We start from the raw sequence: 16,006 nt of genomic DNA on the forward strand, positions 1-16,006 counted from the left end.
AGTATAGTGCCCTACTGTTGACCAGAGTCCTCTACAGTATAGTGCCCTACTGTTGACCAGTGTCCTCTACAGTAGTCCTATGTTGACAGTCCTATACAGTATAGTGCCCTACTGTTGACCAGAGTCCTATACAGTATAGTGCCCTACTGTTGACCATTCCTCCTATACAGTATAGTGCCCTACTGTTGACCAGTCCTCTACAGTATAGTGCCCTAGTATAGTGCCCTACTGTTGACCAGAGTCCTCTACAGTATAGTGCCCTACTGTTGACCAGAGTCCTATACAGTATAGTGCCCTACTGTTGACCAGAGTCCTCTACAGTATAGTGCCCTACTGTTGACCAGTCCTATACAGTATAGTGCCCTACTGTTGACCAGAGTCCTATACAGTATAGTGCCCTACTGTTGACCAGAGTCCTATACAGTATAGTGCCCTACTGTTGACCAGAGTCCTATACAGTATAGTGCCCTACTGTTGACCAGAGTCCTATACAGTATAGTGCCCTACTGTTGACCAGAGTCCTATACAGTATAGTGCCCTACTGTTGACCAGAGTCCTATACAGTATAGTGCCCTACTGTTGACCAGAGTCCTATACAGTATAGTGCCCTACTGTTGACCAGAGTCCTCTACAGTATAGTGCCCTACTGTTGACCAGAGTCCTATACAGTATAGTGCCCTACTGTTGACCAGAGTCCTATACAGTATAGTGCCCTACTGTTGACCAGAGTCCTATACAGTATAGTGCCCTACTGTTGACCAGAGTCCTCTACAGTATAGTGCCCTACTGTAAACTACAGCCTCCTCAGCAGGACAGGCTGTAAACTACAGCCTCCTCAGCAGGACGGGCTGTAAACTACAGCCTCCTCAGCAGGACAGGCTGTAAACTACAGCCTCCTCAGCAGGACGGGCTGTAAACTACAGCCTCCTCAGCAGGACGGGCTGTAAACTACAGCCTCCTCGGCAGGACGGGCTGTAAACTACAGCCTCCTCAGCAGGACGGGCTGTAAACTACAGCCTCCTCAGCAGGACGGGCTGTAAACTACAGCCTCCTCGGCGGGACGGGCTGTAAACTACAGCCTCCTCGGCAGGACGGGCTGTAAACTACAGCCTCCTCGGCGGGACGGGCTGTAAACTACAGCCTCCTCGGCGGGACAGGCTGTAAACTACAGCCTCCTCGGCGGGACAGGCTGTAAACTACAGCCTCCTCAGCAGGACAGGCTGTAAACTACAGCCTCCTCAGCAGGACAGGCTGTAAACTACAGCCTCCTCGGCGGGACAGGCTGTAAACTACAGCCTCCTCGGCGGGACAGGCTGTAAACTACAGCCTCCTCGGCGGGACAGGCTGTAAACTACAGCCTCCTCGGCGGGACAGGCTGTAAACTACAGCCTCCTCGGCGGGACAGGCTGTAAACTACAGCCTCCTCGGCGGGACAGGCTGTAAACTACAGCCTCCTCGGCGGGACTACAGCCTCCTCAGCGGGACAGGCTGTAAACTACAGCCTCCTCAGCGGGACAGGCTGTAAACTCAGCCTCCTCAGCCTCCTCGGCAGGACGGGCTGTAAACTACAGCCTCCTCGGCGGGACAGGCTGTAAACTAAACTACAGCCTCCTCAGCGGGACAGGCTGTAAACTACAGCCTCCTCAGCAGGACAGGCTGTAAACTACAGCCTCCTCAGCAGGACGGGCTGGACCTCCTCGGGCTGTAAACTACAGCCTCCTCGGCGGGACAGGCTGTAAACTACAGCCTCCTCGGCGGGACAACAGCCTCCTCGGCGGGACAGGCTGTAAACTACAGCCTCCTCAGCGGGACAGGCTGTAAACTACAGCCTCCTCAACAGGCTGTAAACTACAGCCTCCTCAGCTGTAAACTACAGCCTCCTCAGCGGGACAGGCTGTAAACTACAGCCTCCTCAGCGGACAGGCTGTAAACTACAGCCTCCTCAGCGGGACAGGCTGTAAACTACAGCCTCCTCAGCAGGACAGGCTGTAAACTACAGCCTCCTCAGCAGGACAGGCTGTAAACTACAGCCTCCTCAGCAGGACAGGCTGTAAACTACAGCCTCCTCAGCGGGACAGGCTGTAAACTCCTCAGCAGGACAGGCTGTAAACTACAGCCTCCTCAGCAGGACAGGCTGTAAACTACAGCCTCCTCAGCAGGACAGGCTGTAAACTACAGCCTCCTCAGCAGGACAGGCTGTAAACTACAGCCTCCTCAGCAGGACAGGCTGTAAACTACAGCCTCCTCAGCAGGACAGGCTGTAAACTACAGCCTCCTCAGCAGGACAGGCTGTAAACTCAGCAGGACAGGCTGTAAACTACAGCCTCAGCAGGACAGGCTGTAAACTACAGCCTCCTCAGCTGTAAACTCAGCCTCCTCAGCAGGACAGGCTGTAAACTACAGCCTCCTCAGCGGGACAGGCTGTAAACTACAGCCTCCTCAGCGGGACAGGCTGTAAACTACAGCCTCCTCAGCAGGACAGGCTGTAAAGTCAGAAACCACAATGGACATGAGAGGAGAAACACATTCCACATCTGGATGTGATGAGAGCCCCTCCCCCACTACTATCCAGGCCGTAACCGGGAGTCCCGTAGGGCGCCGCACCATTGGCCCAGCGTCGTCCAGGTTTGGCCGGTGTAGGCCGTCATTATAAATAAGAATTTGTTCTTCGCTGACTTGCCTAGTTAAATAAAGGTTCTATAAAAATACAAATAGTTAACTACTGTTCACCACTCTCACAATATAGAGATGGATGACTAGAGATCGATAGCGATGGATGACTAGAGATTAATAGAGATGGATGACTAGAGATGGATAGCGATGGATGACTAGAGATTAATAGAGATGGATGACTAGAGATGGATAGCGATGGATGACTAGAGATTAATAGAGATGGATGACTAGAGATGGATAGCGATGGATGACTAGAGATTAATAGAGATGGATGACTAGAGATGGATAGAGATGGATGACTAGAGATGGATGACTAGAGATGGATAGCGATGGATGACTAGAGATTAATAGAGATGGATGACTAGAGATCGATAGCGATGGATGACTAGAGATTAATAGAGATGGATGACTAGAGATGGATGACTAGAGATTAATAGAGATGGATGACTAGAGATGGATAGAGATGGATGACTAGAGATTAATAGAGATGGATGACTAGAGATTAATAGAGATGGATGACTAGAGATCGATAGAGATGGATGACTAGAGATCGATAGCGATGGATGACTAGAGATTAATAGAGATGGATGACTAGAGATTAATAGAGATGGATGACTAGAGATCGATAGAGATGGATGACTAGAGATCGATAGCGATGGATGACTAGAGATTAATAGAGATGGATGACTAGAGATCGATAGAGATGGATGACTAGAGATGGATGACTGGAATATACAGTATGTCCCAGTGCCCAACAGAGGCTGAGCTATACTAAGCCCCTCCTCCTATGTAAGAGCTTTATAAATATCAGAAATAGTTAAGTGACAGGTCTTTGGCAGAGCTGGGTCCAGGCACGCCTCGGTCATCATTCCCTGCAATACGCACCATCAATCTATATGAAGGAACACACTCATATCTAGAATATACAGCGCATTCGGAAAGTATTCAGACCCCTTGACCTTTACAACGTTTGTTACGTTACAGCCTTATTCTAAAATGGATTAAATAAATAAAGATCCTCATGAATCTACACACAATACCCCATAATGACATCACAATACCCCATAATGACATCACAATACCCCATAATGACATCACAATACCCCATAATGACATCACAGTACCCTATAATGACATCACAATACCCCATAATGACATCACAATACCCCATAATGACATCACAGTACCCTATAATGACATCACAATACCCCACAATGACATCACAATACCCCATAATGACATCACAATACCCTATAATGACATCACAGTACCCCATAATGACATCACAATACCCCACAATGACATCACAATACCCCACAATGACATCACAATACCCCATAATGACATCACAATACCCCATAATGACATCACAATACCCTATAATGACATCACAATACCCCATAATGACATCACAGTACCCTATAATGACATCACAATACCCCACAATGACATCACAGTACCCCATAATGACATCACAGTACCCCATAATGACATCACAATACCCCACAATGACATCACAATACCCCATAATGACATCACAGTACCCCACAATGACATCACAATACCCCATAATGACATCACAATACCCCACAATGACATCACAGTACCCCATAATGACATCACAGTACCCCATAATGACATCACAATACCCCACAATGACATCACAATACCCCACAATGACATCACAGTACCCCATAATGACATCACAGTACCCCATAATGACATCACAGTACCCCATAATGACATCACAATACCCCATAATGACATCACAGTACCCCATAATGACATCACAATACCCCATAATGACATCACAATACCCCATAATGACATCATAATACCCTATAATGACATCACAATACCCCACAATGACATCACAATACCCCATAATGACATCACAGTACCCTATAATGACATCACAATACCCCACAATGACATCACAATACCCCATAATGACATCACAGTACCCCACAATGACATCACAATACCCCACAATGACATCACAATACCCTATAATGACATCACAATACCCCACAATGACATCACAATACCCCATAATGACATCACAGTACCCCATAATGACATCACAATACCCCATAATGACATCACAATACCCCATAATGACATCACAATACCCCATAATGACATCACAATACCCCATAATGACATCACAATACCCCATAATGACATCACAGTACCCCATAATGACATCACAATACCCCATAATGACATCACAATACCCCACAATGACATCATAATACCCCATAATGACATCACAATACCCCATAATGACATCACAGTACCCCATAATGACATCACAATACCCTATAATGACATCACAATACCCCACAATGACATCATAATACCCCATAATGACATCACAATACCCCATAATGACAAAGCAAAAATTGTTTTAGAAATCTTTGCAGCTAAAGCTGTGCCACTAGAGATTCTGGGTTCGAGCCCAGGCTCTGTCTCAGCTGGCCGCGACCAGGAGACACATGGGGCGGCGCACAATTGGCCAAGAGTCGTTCGGGTCGGCAGGGATGTCCCTGTCCCATCGCGCACTAGTGACTGCTGTGGTGGGCCGGACACAGTGCACGCTGACACAGTCGCCAGGTGCACGGTGTTTCCTCCGACACGTTGGTGCGGCTGGCTTCATGGTTAAGTGGGCATTGTGTCAAGAAGCAGTGCGGCTAGGTTGGGTCGTGTTTCGGGGGACACGTTGGCTCTCGACTTTCGCCTCTCCCGAGTTCGTACTGCGATGAGATAAGACTATAACTACGAATTGGATATCATTAAATTGGGGAGAAAAAAGGGTCAAAATACAATTAAACTGAAATATCACATTAGTATCCAGTACTTCGTTGTACTTTTACTCAGTACTTTGTTGAAGTACCTTTGGCAGCGATTACATCCTCGAGTCTTCTTTGGTATTATACCTTTATTTAGAGCTGGGCAGAACGGCAGATCTGTACCTTGTCAGCTCGGGGATTCGATCTTGCAACCTTTTGGTTACTAGCCCAACACTCTAACCACTAGGCTACCCTGCCTCCCCCGGTATGATGCTACAAGCTTGGCACACCTGTATTTGGGGAGTTTCTCCCATTCTTCTCTGCAGATTCTCTCAAGCTCTGTCAGGTTAGATGGGGAGCGTCGCTGCACAGCTATTTTCAGGTCTCTATAGAGATGTCCGATCGGGTTCAAGTACGGGCTCTGGTTGGGCAAACTCAAGCACATTCAGAGACCTGAAGCCAATTCTGCGCTGTCTTGGCTGTGTGCTTAGGTTCGTTGTCCTGTTGGAAGGTAGTTTTTCCATCAAGGATCTCTCTGTACTTTGCTCTGTTCATCTTTCCCTCGATCCTGACTAGTCTCCCAGTCCCTGCTGCTGAAAAACATCCCCACAGCATTTTTCCACCACCAACATGCTTCACTGTAGGGATGGTGCCACTACCATGCTTCACTGTAGGGATGGTGCCACTACCATGCTTCACTGTAGGGATGGTGCCAGGTTTCCTCCAGACGTGACGCTTGGCATTCAGGTTAAAGAGTTCAATCTTGGTTACATCAGACCAGAGAATCTCGTTTCTCATTGTCTGAGAGTCCTTTAGGTGCCTTTTGACCAACTCCAAGTGGGCTGTCATGTGCCTTTTACTGAGGAGTGGCTTCTGTCTGGCCACTCTATCATTTAGGCCTGATTGGTGGAGTGCTGCAATGATGATTGTCCTTCTGGAAGGTTCTCCCATCACCACAGAGGAAATCTGGAGCTCTGTCAGAGTGACCATCAGGTTCTGGGTCACTTCCCTGACAAAGACCCTTCAACCAATTACTCAGTTTGGCCGGACGGCCAACTCTAGGAAGTCTTGGTGGTTCCAAACTTCTTCCATTTAAGAATGATGGAGGGCAATGAGACCTTCAATGCTGCAGAAATGTTTTGGTACTCTTCCCCAGAACTGTGCGTCAACACAATCCTGTCTTGGAGCTCTACGGACAATTCCTTCGACCTTCCAAATCATGTCCAATCAATTGAATTTACCACAAGTGGACTCCAATCAAGTTGTAGAAACATCTCAAGGATGATCAATGGAAACAGGATGCACCTGAGCTCAACTTTGAATCTCATAGCAAAGAGTCTGAATACTTATATAAAAAAATAAGTTAAACCACTTTATATCACCTAATAGTATGAGGCAGGCCCGGGTCGTCACTACAACATCTATCACCTAATAGTATGAGACAGGCCCGGGTCGTCACTACAACTATGCACACGGGCCATGGTCAGGCTCCATCCCCCCCATGGGCCCTGGTCAGGCTCCATCCCCCCCATGGGCCCTGGTCAGGCTCCATCCCCCCCATGGGTCCTGGTCAGGCTCCATCCCCCCACAGGGCCGTGGTCAGGCTCCATCCCCCCACGGTCCCTGGTCAGGCTCCATCCCCCCATGGGCCCTGGTCAGGCTCCATCCTCCCCCTCCCACGGGTCCTGGTCAGGCCCCACCCCCACGGGTCCTGGTCAGGCTCCACCCCCTACGGGCCCTGGTCAGGCCCCACCCCCCACGGGCCCTGGTCAACAGTATTCCACTATAAACTAAATAGCGTGCCATTTGGGATGCCATTCAGAGCTTTCAGGCCATGAGACCAGTGGATTATCCTGAGAACTGGGACAAACTCTAATCCCCAGTAATTTCACATCCTGCCATACTCCTGCCTGGGGCCACAATACTGACTACAGAGAATAACATGTTATTCCACCTCTGGAGGCTAACATCCCTCATCATAGCCCAGCTCTGGAGGCTAACGTCATGTAGCCCAGCTCTGGAGGCTAACATCCCTCATCATAGCCCAGCTCTGGAGGCTAACGTCATGTAGCCTAACATCCCTCATCATAGCCCAGCTCTGGAGGCTAACATCCCTCATCATAGCCCAGCTCTGGAGGCTAAAATCCCTCATTATAGCCCAGCTCTGGAGGCTAACGTCATGTAGCCTAACATCCCTCATCATAGCCCAGCTCTGGAGGCTAACATCCCTCATCATAGCCCAGCTCTGGAGGCTAACATCCCTCATTATAGCCCAGCTCTGGAGGCTAACATCCCTCATCATAGCCCAGCTCTGGAGGCTAACGTCATGTAGCCCAGCTCTGGAGGCTAACATCCCTCATCATAGCCCAGCTCTGGAGGCTAACGTCATGTAGCCTAACATCCCTCATCATAGCCCAGCTCTGGAGGCTAACATCCCTCATCATAGCCCAGCTCTGGAGGCTAAAATCCCTCATTATAGCCCAGCTCTGGAGGCTAACGTCATGTAGCCTAACATCCCTCATCATAGCCCAGCTCTGGAGGCTAACATCCCTCATCATAGCCCAGCTCTGGAGGCTAACATCCCTCATTATAGCCCAGCTCTGGAGGCTAACATCCCTCATCATAGCCCAGCTCTGGAGGCTCTGGCTCTGGAGGCTAACATCCCTCATCATAGCCCAGCTCTGGAGCTCTGGATGGCTAACATCCCTCATCATAGCCCAGCTCTGGAGGCTAACATCCCTCATTATAGCCCAGCTCTGGAGGCTAACGTCATCCTAACATCCCTCATCATAGCCCAGCTCTGGAGGCTAACATCCCTCATCATAGCCCAGCTCTGGAGGCTAACATCCCTCATTATAGCCCAGCTCTGGAGGCTAACATCCCTCATCATAGCCCAGCTCTGGAGGCTAACATCCCTCATCATAGCCCAGCTCTGGAGGCTAACATCCCTCATCATAGCCCAGCTCTGGAGGCGAACATCCCTCATCATAGCCCAGCTCTGGAGGCTAACCTCCCTCATCATAGCCCAGCTCTGGAGGCTAACATCCCTCATTATAGCCCAGCTCTGGAGGCTAACATCCCTCATCATAGCCCAGCTCTGGAGGCTAACATCCCTCATCATAGCCCAGCTCTGGAGGCGAACATCCCTCATCATAGCCCAGCTCTGGAGGCTAACATCCCTCATCATAGCCCAGCTCTGGAGGCTAACATCCCTCATCATAGCCCAGCTCTGGAGGCGAACATCCCTCATCATAGCCCAGCTCTGGAGGCTAACATCCCTCATCATAGCCCAGCTCTGGGGGCTAACATCCCTCATCATAGCCCAGCTCTGGAGGCTAACATCCCTCATCATAGCCCAGCTCTGGAGGCTAACATCCCTCATCATAGCTCAGCTCTGGAGGCTAACCTCCCTCATTATAGCCCAGCTCTGTAGAACAACCTCCTGTAGCCTAACCTCCCTCATTATAGCCCAGCTCTGTAGAACAACCTCCTGTAGCCTGACCTCCCTCATCATAGCCCAGCTCTGGAGGCTAACATCCCTCATCATAGCCCAGCTTTGGAGGCTAACCTCCCTCATCATAGCCCAGCTCTGGAGGCTAACCTCCCTCATTATAGCCCAGCTCTGTAGAACAACCTCCTGTAGCCTAACCTCCCTCATTATAGCCCAGCTCTGTAAAACAACCTCCTGTAGCCTGACCTCCCTCATCATAGCCCAGCTCTGGAGGCTAACATCCCTCATCATAGTCCAGCTCTGGAGGCTAACATCCCTCATCATAGCCCAGCTCTGGAGGCTAACATCCCTCATCATAGCCCAGCTCTGGAGGCTAACCTCCCTCATTATAGCCCAGCTCTGTAGAACAACCTCCTGTAGCCTAACCTCCCTCATCATAGCCCAGCTCTGGAGGCTAACCTCCCTCATTATAGCCCAGGTCTGTAGAACCAGCTCCTGTAGCCTAACCTCCCTCATCATAGCCCAGCTCTGGAGGCTAACCTCCCTCATTATAGCCCAGCTCTGTAGAACCAGCTCCTGTAGCCTGACCTCCCTCATCATAGCCCAGCTCTGGAGGCTAACATCCCTCATCATAGCCCAGCTCTGGAGGCTAACATCCCTCATCATAGCCCAGCTCTGTAGGCTAACATCCATCATCATAGCCCAGCTCTGGAGGCTAACATCCATCATCATAGCCCAGCTCTGGAGGCTAACCTCCATCATCATAGCCCAGCTCTGGAGGCTAACCTCCATCATCATAGCCCAGCTCTGGAGGCTAACATCCCTCATCATAGCCCAGCACTGGAGGCTAACCTCCATCATCATAGCCCAGCTCTGGAGGCTAACCTCCCTCATTATAGCCCAGCTCTGGAGGCTAACATCCCTCATCATAGCCCAGCTCTGGAGGCTAACCTCCCTCATCATAGCCCAGCTCTGGAGGCTAACATCCCTCATCATAGCCCAGCTCTGGAGGCTAACATCCATCATCATAGCCCAGCTCTGGAGGCTAACCTCCATCATCATAGCCCAGCTCTGGAGGCTAACCTCCATCATCATAGCCCAGCTCTGGAGGCTAACATCCCTCATCATAGCCCAGCACTGGAGGCTAACCTCCATCATCATAGCCCAGCTCTGGAGGCTAACCTCCCTCATTATAGCCCAGCTCTGGAGGCTAACATCCCTCATCATAGCCCAGCTCTGGAGGCTAACCTCCCTCATCATAGCCCAGCTCTGGAGGCTAACATCCCTCATCATAGCCCAGCTCTGGAGGCTAACATCCCTCATCATAGCCCAGCTCTGGAGGCTAATATCCCTCATCATAGCCCAGCTCTGGAGGCTAACATCCCTCATCATAGCCCAGCTCTGGAGGCTAACATCCCTCATCATAGCACAGCTCTGTAGGCTAACCTCCCTCATCATAGCCCAGCTCTATAGCCTAACCTCCCTCATCATAGCACAGCTCTGTAGGCTAACCTCCCTCATCATAGCCCAGCTCTGTAGGCTAACCTCCCTCATCATAGCCCAGCTCTGTAGGTTAACCTCTTGTAGCCTAAACTCCCTCATCATAGGCCAGCTCTGTAGGCTAACCTCCCTCATCATAGCCCAGCTCTGTAGGCTAACCTCCCTCATCATAGTCCAGCTCTGTAGGCTAACCTCATGAAGCCTAACCTCCCTCATCATAGCCCAGCTCTGTAGGCTTAGCTCCCTCATCATAGCCCAGCTCTATAGGCTAACCTCATGTAGCCTAACCTCCCTCATAATAGCACAGCTCTGTAGGCTAACCTCCCTCATCATAGCCCAGCTCTGTAGGCTAACCTCCCTCATCATAGCCCAGCTCTGTAGGCTAACCTCATGTAGTCTAACCTCCCTCATCATAGCCCAGCTCTTTAGGCTAACCTCCCTCATCATAGCCCAGCACTGTAGGCTAACCTCCCTCATCATAGCACAGCTCTGTAGCCTAACCTCCCTCATCATAGGCCAGCTCTGTAGGGTAACCTCCCTCGTCATAGCCCAGCTCTGTAGGCTAACCTCCCTCATCATAGCCCAGCTCTGTATGCTAACCTCATGTAGCCTAACCTCCCTCATCATAGCCCAGCTCTGTAGGCTAACCTCCCTCATCATAGCACAGCTCTGTAGGCTAACCTCCATCATAGCCCAGCTCTGTAGTCTAACCTCCCTCATCATAGCCCAGCTCTGTAGGTTAACCTCTTGTAGCCTAACCTCCCTCATCATAGGCCAGCTCTGTAGGCTAACCTCCCTCATCATAGCCCAGCTCTGTAGGCTAACCTCCCTCATCATAGCCCAGCTCTGTAGGCTAACCTCCCTCATCATAGCCCAGCTCTGTAGGCTAACCTCATGTAGCCTAACCTCCCTCATCATAGCCCAGCTCTGAAGGCTAACATCCCTCATCATAGCCCAGCTCTGGAGGCTAACATCCCTCATCATAGCCCAGCTCTGGAGGCTAACATCCCTCATCATATTCCACCTCTGGAGTTTAGAATTACTCTCATCATATCCCAGCTCTGTAGGCTAACCTCCCTCATCATAGCCCAGCTCTGTAGGCTAACCTCCCTCATCATAGCCCAGCTCTGTAGGCTAACCTCCCTCATCATAGCCCAGCTCTGTAGGCTAACCTCCCTCATCATAGCCCAGCTCTGTAGGCTAACCTCCCTCATCATAGCCCAGCTCTGTAGGCTAACCTCCCTCATCATAGCCCAGCTCTGTAGGCTAACCTCCCTCATCATAGCCCAGCTCTGTAGTCTAACCTCCCTCATCATAGCCCAGCTCTGTAGGCTAACCTCCATCATCATAGCCCAGCTCTGTAGTCTAACCTCATGTAGCCTAACCTCCGTCATCATAGCCCAGCTCTGTAGGCTAACCTCATGTAGCCTAACCTCCCTCATCATAGCCCAGCTCTGTAGGCTAACCTCCCTCATCATAGCCCAGCTCTGTAGGCTAACCTCATGTAGCCTAACCTCCGTCATCATAGCCCAGCTCTGTAGGCTAACCTCCCTCATCATATCCCAGCTCTGTAGGCTAACCTCATGTAGCCTAACCTCCCTCATCATAGCCCAGCTCTGTAAGCTAACCTCCCTCATCATAGCCCAGCTCTGTAGTCTAACCTCCCTCATCATAGCCCAGCTCTGTAGGCTAACCTCCATCATCATAGCCCAGCTCTGTAGTCTAACCTCATGTAGCCTTACACAGCCTGAAAAGTAATAACACGGCTGTCTAGAATGGCTATCAAATAGCATAGTCCCCTCTTCATAGTCTGTTTGACAAACTAGTTGTGATGTCTGGCTGCATGTAGAGGGCGTGTCTGGTAGTGCAGAGGCCCTGGGTTGAAGCTGCAGAATGATCTGACAGTTGTTGTGTTTATAGAAGTCAACTTTAGAATAAACCCTCTAAACCCCATTAAAAGAAAGGTAAAGTTGACTAATGTTGCCATACAATGTAAGGCTCTGGGAGTTTAAAAAAAAGCTCTCTTTGAAACACTGCGAGACTGTTTCTAGAACAGACCACCATGCAGGACAGGGCCGGTGTTCTCTCGTCTCCCCTGAAGCGCTGAAATCAACTGGAATATGCAGCAAAAAGACTTCAAACCTCAAAAAAATGAAACCTACTCGTTTTTCATGCATATTCTGTCCTGAAACACCTTATCCAGAGGGATCACGGCTTGGCCCAGAAACACGTCCAGTCCCATGAGCGCCCGGTGCATCACCGTCAGGACCAAGTCGCTGCTCCCGGGGGGGTATGCGCCCCCGTCCCCAACCTGCTCCAGAACACCCGGTAACAACTCGAAAGAACATTCCTCCTTCCATTCGGGAACAGTGGTCTTTTCCAGAACACAAGTGGAGTATTTCTCCTTGCCCACCTGGATAATGGTGTAGACGTCGCTGGTACCGTGTTTGCCCTTCGCCCGCAAGCCCCTGCCCCGCAGAACGGTGACCTGGACGTGTGTAGGAACCCATCTCTGGTCTTCGTCGTAGTCTATATTTAGCGAGGACATGTCCAAAGAAACACAACAGAGAGTGAGGACAGGCTCAAATGTAAACGTGGAAATGGGAGGATACCCTGCCGTTTCCCTCAGCGTCTCTCAGAGATGCACCGCTAGCCGTCCAGCCTAGTCGCGGGGTGGACGGCTCGGCATTATTGTATCCTTTAAGTTGTCGGTATTGACCGGTCTGTCTGTAGTGTCTTCACTGTTCGTTGCCCCAGCATGTGTATCGTGGCGTATGCTCGGCTATGCTAATAAAGCTATTGACTGTACGACGCGCGTCTCCGCGTCCCCCTCTCTGCAGTCAGAATTGTTTAAACCATAGACAATGATAGAGGTCTCTAGTGGCAAAAAGGCCGTCGTCAAAATGCGCAGCACCATTGAGGGCTTCCACCATTTCAACTGGGTGGGACATTTCAACTTCATTGGCTCACCAGGAGGGATCAGCCAATCGTAAAAAATAAATAAAAATGGGACTTCTTCAAAATGGAGATTGCCTCATTGGCGTTTCCCATGCACTTACAGACGCCATAATAGAACTATATAAGGATGTTTTCTCTATCATTCTCTATGGTTGAAACCAAGGCAGTGCCAATGTCACGCCTTTATCCTCTCTCTACAGGAAGAGGGTAGTAGAAAACAGCTTCCACCACAATACCCGTGGCTCAGTTTATCAGAATCTCTAGTAATATGATAACGTGAAACGTATATTACAAAGATCCTTTGTTTTTAAAGAGTTGCAGTGATAACTATCCTGTCCAGACTGCGGCCTGTCTCTCAGATCAGACCCATTGGACGTAGGGAAACCACCTTCCCCTCCGGGGTACTGCGCTGTGAGAACAGTTCTAGAGTACACACAGCTCTGGGATGACATAACATTGCAGATGCTCTGTTGCTCCCCACTGGGCAGAAAATGGGTTGAATCAACGTTGTTTCCACGTCATTTCAACTGGAGTAAAACATCTCTGTGTTGATGACATTGAATCAAAGTGTAATTGGTCTAATTAATTAATTAATTAAAGTCTAATTTATCTAATTGGATTTGAAAAAAGGCATCAATGTTAGGGCATTTACAATTTTTTTACTCAACTTTTAACTTAAAGTAAAAAATTAAATTTAAAAAATCACATTAGTTGACAACTCTAGATGTCTGTGCCCAGTGGGTCCGCCAGATGATCGGTAGGAAAGACAACCTCTCTGTCACTCCTTCTGCAGGGCCAACATGGGTACTCTGTCACTCCTTCTGCAGGGCCAACATGGGTACTCTCTGTCTCTCCTTCTGCAGGGCCAACATGGGTACTCTGTCTCTCCTTCTGCAGGGCCAACATGGGTACTCTCTGTCACTCCTTCTGCAGGGCCAACATGGGTACTCTCTGTCTCTCCTTCTGCAGGGCCAACATGGGTACTCTGTCTCTCCTTCTGCAGGGCCAACATGGGTACTCTCTGTCACTCCTTCTGCAGGGCCAACATGGGTACTCTGTCTCTCCTTCTGCAGGGCCAACATGGGTACTCTGTCTCTCCTTCCGCAGGGCCAACATGGGTACTCTGTCTCTCCTTCTGCAGGGCCAACATGGGTACTCTGTCTCTCCTTCTGCAGGGCCAACATGGGTACTCTGTCACTCCTTCTGCAGGGCCAACATGGGTACTCTGTCTCTCCTTCTGCAGGGCCAACATGGGTACTCTGTCACTCCTTCTGCAGGGCCAACATGGGTACTCTGTCTCTCCTTCTGCAGGGCCAACATGGGTACTCTGTCACTCCTTCTGCCAATGGGAAGTTTTCAACATGGGTACTCTGTCTCTCCTTCTGCAGGGCCAACATGGGTACTCTGTCTATTCAACAATGCAGGGCCAACATGGGTACTCTGTCACTCCTTCTGCAGGGCCAACATGCCTCTGTTTTCCTTCAGTCGAGGGCCAACATGGGTAAATCTGTCTCTAAATTCCAGATTGACCCAAAATGGGTACTCTCTGTCACTCCTTCAGCAGGGCCAACATGGGTACTCTGTCACTCCTTCTGCATGGCCAACATGGGTACTCTGTCTCTCCTTCTGCAGGGCCAACATGGGTAAAGTCTTCCTTCCGCAGACCAACATGGGTACTCTGTGGCTCACCAACTGGGCTGCTCTCTGGGCCCTTCTGCTTTGTGGAACATGGGTACTCTCTGTCACTCCTTCTGCAGGGCCAACATGGGTACCTCTGTCACCCTTCAGCAGGGCCATGGACACTGTCCTCCTTCTGCCAGGGCCAACATGTGGATGGTCTCTCCTTCTGCAGGGCCAACATGGGTGCTCTGTCTCTCCTTCTGCAGGGCCAACATGGGTACTCTGTCACTCCTTCTGCAGGGCCAACATGGGTACTCTGTCACTCCTTCTGCAGGGCCAACATGTCACTCCTTCTGCAGGCCAACATGGGTACTCTGTCTCTCCTTCCGCAGGGCCAACATGGGTACTCTGTCTCTCCTTCTGCAGGGCCAACATGGGTACTCTCTGTCACTCCTTCTGCAGGGCCAACATGGGTACTCTGTCTCTCCTTCTGCAGGGCCAACATGGGTACTCTGTCTCTCCTTCTGCAGGGCCAACATGGGTACTCTGTCACTCCTTCTGCAGGGCCAACATGGGTACTCTGTCACTCCTTCTGCATGGCCAACATGGGTACTCTGTCTCTCCTTCTGCAGGGCCAACATGGGTACTCTGTCACTCCTTCTGCAGGGCCAACATGGGTACTCTCTGTCACTCCTTCAGCAGGGCCAACATGGGTACTCTGTCTCTCCTTCCGCAGGGCCAACATGGGTACTCTCTGTCACTCCTTCAGCAGGGCCAACATGGGTACTCTGTCACTCCTTCTGCATGGCCAACATGGGTACTCTGTCTCTCCTTCTGCAGGGCCAACATGGGTACTCTGTCTCTCCTTCCGCAGGGCCAACATGGGTACTCTGTCACTCCTTCTGCAGGGCCAACATGGGTACTCTCTGTCACTCCTTCTGCAGGGCCAACATGGGTACTCTGTCACTCCTTCTGCAGGGCCAACATGGGTACTCTGTCACTCCTTCCGCAG

The 16,006-nt window shown here is 50.3% G+C and overlaps 1 protein-coding gene across 3 annotated transcripts in view; it reads right to left on the minus strand.

The window, feature by feature from the left end:
• rab11fip5a (RAB11 family interacting protein 5a (class I)) overlaps positions 1 to 13,254 on the minus strand; it is an 82,386-nt gene extending 69,132 nt beyond the window's left edge. For all 3 annotated transcript variants that reach the window (XM_065004439.1, XM_065004438.1, XM_065004437.1), the window contains exon 1: positions 12,579 to 13,254. In XM_065004439.1, coding sequence (XP_064860511.1) covers positions 12,579 to 12,964 — 386 coding nt within the window. In that variant the 5' untranslated portion in view covers positions 12,965 to 13,254. The remainder of the gene's footprint in view (positions 1 to 12,578) is intronic.
• Positions 13,255 to 16,006: the final 2,752 nt, after the last annotated feature.

This window comes from Oncorhynchus nerka, linkage group LG18 (genome assembly GCF_034236695.1).
Source record: "Oncorhynchus nerka isolate Pitt River linkage group LG18, Oner_Uvic_2.0, whole genome shotgun sequence".
Lineage (NCBI taxonomy): Eukaryota > Metazoa > Chordata > Actinopteri > Salmoniformes > Salmonidae > Oncorhynchus > Oncorhynchus nerka.